Source organism: Capsicum annuum, chromosome 12 (assembly GCF_002878395.1).
Source record: "Capsicum annuum cultivar UCD-10X-F1 chromosome 12, UCD10Xv1.1, whole genome shotgun sequence".
Taxonomy (NCBI): domain Eukaryota; kingdom Viridiplantae; phylum Streptophyta; class Magnoliopsida; order Solanales; family Solanaceae; genus Capsicum; species Capsicum annuum.
The window spans coordinates 85,111,165-85,121,614 of NC_061122.1; the positions used below are offsets into that span (position 1 = coordinate 85,111,165).

The 10,450-nt window shown below is 35.1% G+C and overlaps 1 protein-coding gene across 1 annotated transcript; it reads left to right on the forward strand.

Moving 5' to 3' along the window:
- The first annotated feature begins 821 nt into the window (after positions 1-821).
- On the forward strand, positions 822-10,424 carry LOC107851428 (probable F-actin-capping protein subunit beta). The gene is made up of 8 exons (XM_016696430.2): positions 822-1,159; positions 4,650-4,720; positions 5,874-5,987; positions 7,588-7,670; positions 7,753-7,826; positions 7,931-8,050; positions 9,508-9,603; positions 10,097-10,424. The coding sequence occupies exons 1-8, from the start codon at positions 1,031-1,033 to the stop codon at positions 10,178-10,180; spliced, it is 771 nt and encodes a 256-aa protein (XP_016551916.1). The 5' UTR covers positions 822-1,030; the 3' UTR covers positions 10,181-10,424.
- Positions 10,425-10,450: the final 26 nt, after the last annotated feature.

The following is a 10,450-nucleotide window of genomic DNA, read 5'->3' on the forward strand; positions in this document are numbered from 1 at the left end:
TAACTTGAACCATACACATACAAATAATACTTGTTTATATACAAATACAGATGTTACATTTGTATCAAATGATACATATTTATATAACTTGAATCATACGCATATAAATGATACCTGTTTATATATAAATACAAATGATAAATTTGATATTCAAATACTAACGATATATTGCATTGAATGACATACTGCATATATATATTTGAGACTCAAGTAAATATAATTAATCCATATATTTATTTGTATACAAATATAAATGATAAATTACATTCACAACTAAACTATTCATATCCAGATAATAAATTTATTTGAAATATATAATATGATACAAATAAATATAGAATATAAAATACAACAACAACAATTGAAATGAGAGAAAATAAAAAAAACTTTTTTTTTAAAAGGAGAAAAATGACTATAAAAACGAAACAAGAATGAAAACAATTTTTTTTTTTAAAAAGGCTGCAATGGAAAAAAATTAAAAAAAATGAAAAAGAAAGAGAAAAAATATAAAAATATAAAAAGAAAAACAGGAAAAAAAGGAAAAAAAAAAAAAATGAAAAAGAAAAAATCAAAAGAAGAAAAAAAACTGCAAAAGAAAGAAAAATCAAGAAAGAAATTAAAAAAGAAAGACTATGAATAATATTTAATTGTAAAAAGAGGTTATAAATTATAATTAATTAAAATTTAGTCAATAGTTAGAACCTTATGTTTTTTATGTCATATAGTTAGTTATTTCATAAGACGATAAATTAATATTGTCAAATTAAATATAATATAAATTTTATCTTAAGTTTAATTTTAAAATATTATTCTAATTATTTATCTCATCTCTTAAAAGAGAAAAATTATAATCTCAAGCTATAATTTGGATGACAACAACTAAATTATTCAATTTTTAATAGAAATTTCCCGCGAGGGAAGCTCGGATCAAAACAAGGCGCTTTCTTTTTCTCTCCCCGCAACTTCCCCCAAAATCATTTGTGTGAACTTCTCTCTCTCACCCCCCAGTCTCTCTAAAACTTGTGTGTCAATGGAAGCAGCAATGGGATTGATGAGAAGAATACCTCCAAAGCATACAGAAACTGCTCTATCCGCACTCCTTACTCTATTGCCTCAACACTCTTCAGATCTCCTTTCTCAAGTTGATCAGCCTCTTCAGGTCAAACAAGAATAAAAAAAAATTCCTCATTATTATTCAATTTAACTTATAAATAAATGCATTATTGAATATGTTCATTTTGTATTTTGTAGAAATTTCTGCGTGTTCAATTTAGAGAATTTTTGGTTTTGGATAACCCTAAATTTGTCTTAATAGAATTCTCCCTTCGTGCCAATTTACGTGGCACTGTTTGACTTAGCACAGAGTTACATAGTTTTGAGAAAAAAATGAAGATTTTTGAAATTTGTGGTCTAAGGTGGTGTTTAAAGTAGTTGTTTTTAAGTTAAAAATGATATTTGGAAATTGGAGCTGTGTTTGGCCTTGAAACAAATTAGGGTTTTTTTTTTTTTGAATTTTTGTGAGTAATTTGGAGTGAAAACGACTTTTTGTTGTTTTTGGAATATTAGAAAATTCTGGAAATCACGGAATTTTCCAAATATCATGCCCAAACATGTTCTTGGAGTTCAATTCCAGAAAAAATTTTCATGGCCAAATGCCACCTAAAACAAATCTTAGATATTTGTGTGGATATAAATCATTTATGTAAGGGTAAAAGAGAAATTTTGAAGCTGAAGTATTTTTAATTATAGAAAGGTTACATTCTTTTTAGGACAGACTAAAAAGGAAAGGGTGTCACATAAATTGGGAGAGGCAGAGTATTAATGAGCATCGGAATGAAATTGATCCAAATAGATTGGAATTGATACAGATGATTCTCATATCCGATCTGAATTAGTTCACGGGGTGTAGCTGTTGTTGTTGCATGGATGTGCAAATTGATTTAGTTTAGTTTCTACATAGTGATGTCTAGTTATGCACCTTTGAGTTAGTTGACTCTGCATGCATATTGAATGGATTAGCTTTGTGTAAGGATTTATGGTGACCTATGTTGGTCGTACTCTTCGAAAATGTCATTGGGTGCGTGTCAGATCCTTCAAAAGTAGTGCATTTTCAGAGGATCCGACACGGGTGCAATAACGTTCTTGGAGAGTCCGAACAACTTAGATGGTGACAGTGTATTCAAGAGAGTCAATGATTTAAGTTCTCGATGTGCTAAGGTTGTGGCACCGTGCAAAACAGTTTGACTTAATTGCAACTGCTTCAGTATTCTGGATTTGTAATTCAGTTTCTTACGAAGTGCTGAACATCAAATGTTTAGGTTTTAGTTTTGCAGTGCCACTCACATAATTTTTTTCCTTGTAGTCACTTTACTCTTCCTCGGACTACTGAAAAATGTCATTGCAAACTGCAAAGGGGAAAGTTAATATACCTTTTTTCCTGAGTCTTGACTTTGCTCCGGCTCTTTTGAGTGTGCGCGTATGACATCACATGGAGGGGAGTTGTCTCAAAAGACCTCCAATCTTTTAGAATCCGTGAGAATTTAGTTAGTAACAAAACACAATGGAAGCAAAGGATCTAGTATCTACATAGGTGATACCTATTAGTTGAGATTGTGGTTTAGTTGGTATTATTATGTTTTCCTTTAGGTCCTTTGTTTGGCTGGAGTTTCTTAAATTTAATTAGCAATTACTACGGCAATGTATGGATAAGTATGATATTTGGAGACCTCGTATAAGAGAATCTTTGATAATTTAAAAATACAAATTATTGAGTGATACAAGAATTGGCCTAAAGAGATGAAGACTAAGAGAAACAAGATAACAAACAAATGTAATAAAGTAAAGATAGATAAGTTGACATAAGAGAATACAAGAAATAAGAACCAAAACATGTATCAAACGCTAAGACCCCTATAACTCGTATAAACAACACCAACTTTTTACGGTGACCACAAAGGGGGTTAGATCCGCCTTACAACCATCGTTTCTAAGCAAAATTCAATATTGACTTTTCCAAGTCCCAACTCTAATTGACTTTAAAAGCCCTACACTAAAAACACTCCCAACGGAGTTCAAGAATATCTCTTGTCAAATATCATCCAAAAACTAAGGAAAATAAGCCTAATAAGAGTCTATTTATAGTCTAGCTTATTACATAATAAAATGACCAAAATACCCTTAATGACAAGGGGCGGCCTTGGAGTGTAATGGAGGGGCGGCCTTGGAGTGTTTGAAGCTCCTCTTCACACTTCAACACTTGTATTCTCGGTTAGGCATCAAAGGCAAGCCCCCAAGCAATCTTCCACACACGGAATTGCTTTATGGTAAGCTCAAAACGGGTCCTCCATGCATGTTCTTGTGTCTTCAATGTGACCAAAGCTTGAGCCTTCATGTATTGGCCTCTAATGATTTCATCAAAAGGTATGTTGACCATTTGGATCGTATCATTGAGTACCCTGGAATGAAGTCAACAAGATGTAACCAATGAAGAATCTATTTTAGCCAACCCTATCCAGTTTGATTCTCGAATCTCAATTGATTTGAATGATTGACTTTCAGCTGAAGCTGAACATTCACCTCTTCTCTTATGCTATTGGTAGTGGGATTAACAGTAGTACAGCTTATCTAGTCTGATGGCCTGTCTTCCTTCACTGATTTAATATAGTTTGGGCTTCTGCACGATAGTGCACTTTTTATCATGTTTTGGATAAGCGATTCTTCTCAACTTGGACATAATATATGTTTGAGACATATACCAAATTAAGTCGAGTTTCTTTTTATCCACTTAACCAAGTCAAATAAAATAGCCAATTGCAATCATCACTCTGGTTTAGAATCATCACCAACCACCTCAGAAGGTAAACAAAAAGATAAGAGAACAATTTTTTTGATAAATGAAAAAAGAAAGATAAGTGAAAGCATGAAATCTATCTTTCTATTGAAAATGTCGGATCACTTCAAGGAAAGAAAAAATTGTCATTTGAAATTGTATGAAATCGAAGAAGCGTTTCCTGTTTGACCGTTACAGTGGTTGGGACAATGATTTTAATGCATTGTTTATACCCCTCTGTGTAAATTGGGGAAATGGGATGTATGTGATATTAATGCCAATAAGTGGTTGCATCATATCTTACCTTCAGATGTCAGAGGTTTAACCTACTGTTGTATTTTCATTTTCAGATAATTTATTTCTTTTTCTTGCAAAAAATGTTGATGATACTTTCTTATACCGAGACCTTACGTTTCTTGGGATACAGTACTAAAATGCTTTCTGGAGGGGTTAATCATTTTTTACGGAGCAACCTCTTTTTATCTTGATTATGAACCAAACTTTGTATTATTATCTTTCACAGTTGTGCATTTATTGATGCTGGCCTTTTGAATTGAGGATTGCTAACATTTTTATGAGAAGATAAATATCCACTGCAAATTGCATTTCTTGTTGGTTATTTGGATTAGAATTTTTTTTATGGATAATGGCCAATTGGCCATGGCATATGCATGTGATATATTTTTTTATTAGTAGCTTTAAATTAGAGCAAATGTTGGTCAGTTGTTACTATACACTATTCACAAAAATATTTGAGCTCATCAAGTCTCAACTTTCGTTCATCTTATTTAACACTAATGTTTTGAAATTGGATTTTCAGGTCTTAAGCGATATGGAGTCGGGCAAAGAGTTCATCCTCTGTGAGTATAATAGAGATGCCGACTCATATAGGTAAAATTAATTGCTTGTATCTAAATGGTTTTGGAGATATTGTATGGTATCAAAGCCCATAGAGGATTCTGCCCATGCTGTCTTTTTGGTATGACTTATTAAGATTTCTCTGCTCGCACAGATGATTATAATATTTTCACGAATTTGAATTGCTTGGCAGGAATTCCATTTTCCCTGTACAGTCTTATTTATTTTTATTTATTTTTGGCAGCAGCCCCTTAAATGTTGGTTTCATCCATGTTTATTTCTTGTCATGTTCCACATAGGGTATTATTTTCATATTTGACCATAATAATTTCTAAATATTTGAAACTTGCCTGTACCCCTCACTCTGCTTAAATGACGTCTCTGACTTTTCAGAAGCCTTATATCTGGGAACTTTTTGCCGGATGTTCACATCATGGAGCATCTCACCATGCATTGTACCTCAGATGATCCTCTATCACTAAGTAGTCAAAGCCTGTGGGACAATCTAACAAAATACTACTGCTAGGCTATATCACTTTCTTAACTGTTCCATCATCAAACATTTAGAACTCTTCTTAGTATCTCTTATAGAGGCAGGACTTGTTATAATTGTCTCTGATTAGGATTTTGTAGTTGTAATTTTCTCAGCTTTTTATAAATAATTTTGTTTGCTTTGTTAGGATGAAAATTTCCCAAAGAATGAGCCTGATGACATGTATGTGGGCCAAGCCTTTTGGCCTTACAAGTCTTACTCTCTTTATCTGATCTTCTGGGATGCTGGACTCTCCATATGTTGGACCACAAGAACACCCTCTTTGTAACAGAACTTTTGATTGTTATAGAGTTGGCTACCAACATATTGACATGCTAGCTAAGTTACCCGGATTCTTCACTCTCAATGCCGCACCCATGTCGGATTCTTCAAAAATACACTACTTTTGGTGAATCCGACATGCACCCATTGACATTTTTGACGATTCCGAGCAATATAGCATGCTAGTACAACCAACATATGTATATCAGGTGGTTTAAATAAGCTCAACATTGTTGGAGTACATGTTTGGCCAGTTGTAGTTGTTTTGTACTGCTTTTCAAGATTAACCAAGTTTCAAGACATAAAATGACACAATGCCTGCGCTACATTTGATATATGTTCTATCTATAACTTTGGTATTTTCACTTGTAGGTCTCCTTGGTCAAACAAGTATCATCCACCATTAGAAGATGCGCCTCAACCTTCTCCAGAGTTGAGGAAACTTGAGGTTGAAGCAAATGAAGTCTTTGCTATCTATCGTGACCAGTGAGGTCCCTTATTTACCTCGTCTTTTCTTCTTGCTATGCAATTGTACCATGTTTTATAGATGAGCCAGCATGAAGATGTGCTGTTCAAACTGTACAAAATTGCAGAAAACAAGACTCAGAAGTATGCCCAGCTAATCTTGTAATGACTGTAACATCTGTAAAATCAGCCTCATTTACATGTTTCTAACTAAACCAAAAACAAGACAAATATATCCGATTAGGCTTTATCTCGTGAATGGAGTTGGCACTATCTTCAAAACACCTCCTATTTCTCCCAGTTGAAACAGTCCATCATAGTAGCTTCTTCTTCTTATTTCCTTTTCTGGTCCAGCATCTTAACAAGCTGGTTGTTGTTTCTGGCATAATCCACTGCGTACTGGTGATGTTCAAGCAAAGCTACCACAGTTGAGTAGCGATTTGGCAGTGCAAAAATATGACAGATGGTCTCTTTGTCTCTCTTGGATTTGTAATCCAGGGAAATGGGGACATATACAACGATGCCACACATCCTATTGGAGCGGCGTGGATGAAGTGGAGGCTCACCTCCGGGTCTTGTGTTATAAAAGGATTCCACCGAAGCTTAAAGGTAAGTTCTATAGAGTGGTGGTTAGATCGATGTTGTATGGGGCGGAGTGTTGGCTAGTCAAACACTTCCATGTTCAAAAGATGCATGTTGCGGAGATGAGAATGTTGAGGTAGATGTGCGGTTGTACTAGATGCAATAAGATTAGGAATGAGGATATTCGAGATTGCAATGGTTTGGACATGTGAAGAGGCGTGGCACAGACGCCTCACTGAGGAGGTGCAAGGGGTTGGATATAGTAGGTACGAGGAAGGGTAGAGGTAGGCTGAAGAAGTAGTGGGGAGAGGTGATTAGACCAGACATGGTGCAACTTTAAGTTACAGAGGACATGAAGTCGGATAGGAGGGTGTGGATGACGTGTTTTAGGGTAGACGGTTAGTAGGATAAGAGTGTTGGTGCGCATTTCGAGGGCTTAGGATTTTTGATGTTTGCCGTTGTACTAGCTATAGTATTGTAATCCTTGCTTGTGATATCTAGTATAGTCTGTTGTCTATTGTGTTTGGATTATCACACTATTTTGTTGTTCTTGTTTCGTTCTTGTAGATTTTGCATTGTTTCCCTTGTTAGTTGCTATAATTTTTTGTCACTGTTTCCTTCTACTTTGTACCTGGAATTGTTGCTACACATGAGCCGAGGGTCTTTCGGAAACAACCTCTCTACCTCCACGAGGTAGTGGTATGGTCTGCGCACACTCTACGTCCTCAGACCTCACTTGTGGGATTTCACTGTATGTTGTTGTTGTTGGTCTCTTCATCTCTCTCACAAATACAACATTAACTACATAATGCAAAACCTCTTTTTGCGCATTCCCACGTGCCAATTTAATTCTAATTTGCAAATATTTTGTTCCTTTTGGCTTTAACTCCAGATAAAGCTGGGACATCTAGATTTTTCTTAGTCCTGGTTTCATGTTAACTTCTGATTGAACTAGCTTAATAAGATATTATCCATTCTAGTTTCATTTCTTGGTTAGTCACAACATTTTCTGCAGTTTCACTGACCAAAACACTGTTAGGTACTACGAAGGTGGCATCTCATCAGTTTATATGTGGGAAGATGAAAATGAAGGTTTTATTGCTTGCTTTTTAATAAAGAAAGGTAAATTCTGTTTGGATTGCCGAAACAAGTACGATTATTATTTTTCTGCCTCTAATCTGCAATTTCTTTTTGGAGGATGTAGATGGCTCCAGGACTGGACATGGTAGAAGGGGGTATCTCCAGGAAGGAGCCTGGGATGCCATACATGTTATTGAGGTATTAGCACCAACGCGAAGAAAGAGAACTTCTGTGGTCATCTCTTCCTTCTCTTGTTTATTCATCTGATGAGCACGGCTTAAAATTGTTACCAAATCATTCAGGTGGGACCGGAAGAGGAAGGTATTGTCCACTACTGCCTGACTAGTACAGTGATGCTGACCTTGACTACAGACAATGAGTCGTCAGGCTCGTTCAATTTGTCTGGTTCAATTAGAAGACAGGTATTTAATGGATGTTGTCGCAGTTATATAATGCTTTGCTTGTTAAAGATGTACAAAGTCACTTACTCTAATACTACTCTTGTCCAACCACACTTCAAGAAATTTATACTGTATTAAGTTTTTGGTACTCTATGACAGTATCACTACAATTTTTTTGAAAGAAAATGTCACTATGACATTAAGGGAAAGGAAAAAAGTTATACCTTGGTAGTTTGCTGCTGAAATTGGTGAATAAACTTATTCCATTGTAAGTATGAACGACTGCAGTTTTTATGCAGCAAATAGTTATACAAAAAATGTTACCTTCTCAAAACAAAAAAAATATAGAAGGATTGAGTGTTACTTATAGCCACTTCCATCTGTATCCATCCCGAGGTCTTAGGTCATAAATGTTAATGCTTCGTTATTTTTACATTTATTGTTTACAACGTTATATTTTATAAATATAACCGCTTCAATTCGGTATTTCTTCGATTTATTTTAGAAAAATAAAAACCTACCTTCATTATTTGGTATAGTTATAAAAGTATATCGAAACCCAAGGTATTAATAAGATAACTTAATAATCGGCTAGGTAAGGTTCGGTTTGGTGCGTTCATGAAGTTTTCAAAGAACCATTGATGGTCCTAGTTATCTCTTACATTTTTTTCAAATTTATTTGAGATTTCACCTATTTTTGAACATGAATCTAGGTTGACTTGCATGGATAGCCCGAATATAATTTCCGTCGCATCTCTTCCTTGACTAAGACTCCGCTCAATCTCTTCCTCTTTAATTGGGGGGGGGGGGGGGGGGGGGGGGTGTTAGTGCATTTGTTTTTTGCTTCTTATAGTTTGATGTGATTGACGGATTCAGTTGTGGAGTCAGAAATACAAAGGATTCAAGAGAATACTAAAATATACTCCCTTCTTCCCATTTTATGTGGCACCTTTTGACTTGGCATGATGTTTTAAAAGAAAAAATGAAGCCTTTGAAACTTGTGGTCTAAAACAATACTTACACATTTTTGTGTCTATAAATCATTTCATTAAGGGTAAAAGAGGAATTTTAAAGTTAAATTGTTTCAAATTATAGTAAGGTGACATTCTTTTTGGGATGGACTAAAAAGGAAAGTATGCCACATAAAATGAGGCTCAGGAAGTAATACGTAAGGTTTGAACTTATAACTAATCAATGTTTGAATCCCCTTTGCCACTGTACTGGAGAGTCTTCCCTTACATCAAGGGATGCAATAGTGTTTATATATAACAATATTTCTTTTACCCTATTTAGACAATATGATTTTGTGGTGAAGGGGATTCAATTGAACTCCCTACCACAACTTAGCTCAGCCCTTGAACGGGTTCCTCCATTAAACTGATCTCTGCAAGTCCTTGTTCATTCCATGGATGATAATTAAGAGTCTTAGCTGGAAATCTTAGTGTGTTTTCCTAATTGATCTTCCGTTGCATGAATAGATGAGCATGAAGCTCTCTGTCTCAGAGGGTCATCTGTGTAACATGGGCAAGATGATTGAAGAGATGGAGGGTAAGCTGAGAAACTCCTTGGATCAGGTAAATGTCTTCTATTAGTTCTTTTCCTTTTACCTTTTTGTTTGACGTATTTGGTGGTTTGTTTTCCTTTGATGTGGCACTGATTAGTTCATCTTAAGACTAGTATTATTGAAATCAGTGACTCACACCTCTTTGTTATTCTCCCTTGATGTGAGGCACATTTTCAATGGAAAATGCTTAGTTGGCTGCTGAAAGGTACAGGAAAGGGTGTTATCTGGTTCTAGCTTTTCTTTCTGCAAAACATTCTACTTTTTTCTGTACCAGAGAATACTTAGTTGGAAGCAGAAAGGTGGAACAAAGGGTGTTATCTGGTAGTGAATATAGTTTAGGTTTGTCGTGGTTCACATTGAAAGATCTTATGATTAGCTTTGAATTTAGCAAATTGTCAGTCTCAAAGGGCATTGCTTTGTTAACAAGAGACCTCTTTCCCTTTGTTCTTTTGTATGTTATAACAGACCATGAAATTGAATTCAAGATCTGCTTAAATCTGCAGGTATATTTTGGGAAGACAAATGAAATGGTTTGTACTCTGAGGCCCCCCACTGAACTGGTGCAAATGAAATTGCCTGACTCCTGAGATTCTTTTACTGTTGGGTGTTTTTGTAAACCTTGGTTTGCTTCATGTCAAAGGGTAGTGGTTGTGGTTGAACAGTATTCATTAAATTGATAACTGATTGTATCATATCACATTTGAGTCTTTACAGGGCGCCTGAATGTCCTAGTTCTAGACCGTCTGAAACTGTTTTCTCACTTTCTTTAACATTCAAATCTATTTCTTCAAGGACATATTTTGGATCTAAATGAAATACCTGATTATATTATGATACCCTGAAACCGCTTTGTGGAA

Coding starts and splice junctions, on each gene's coding strand:
- LOC107851428 (XM_016696430.2), top strand. CDS start 1,031: ATGGAAGCAGCAATGGGATTGATGAGAAGAATACCTCCAAAGCATACA. Junction 7,671..7,752: donor TTGCTTTTTAATAAAGAAAG/GTAAATTCTGTT, acceptor TGGAGGATGTAG/ATGGCTCCAGGACTGGACAT. Junction 9,604..10,096: donor TGAGAAACTCCTTGGATCAG/GTAAATGTCTTC, acceptor TTAAATCTGCAG/GTATATTTTGGGAAGACAAA.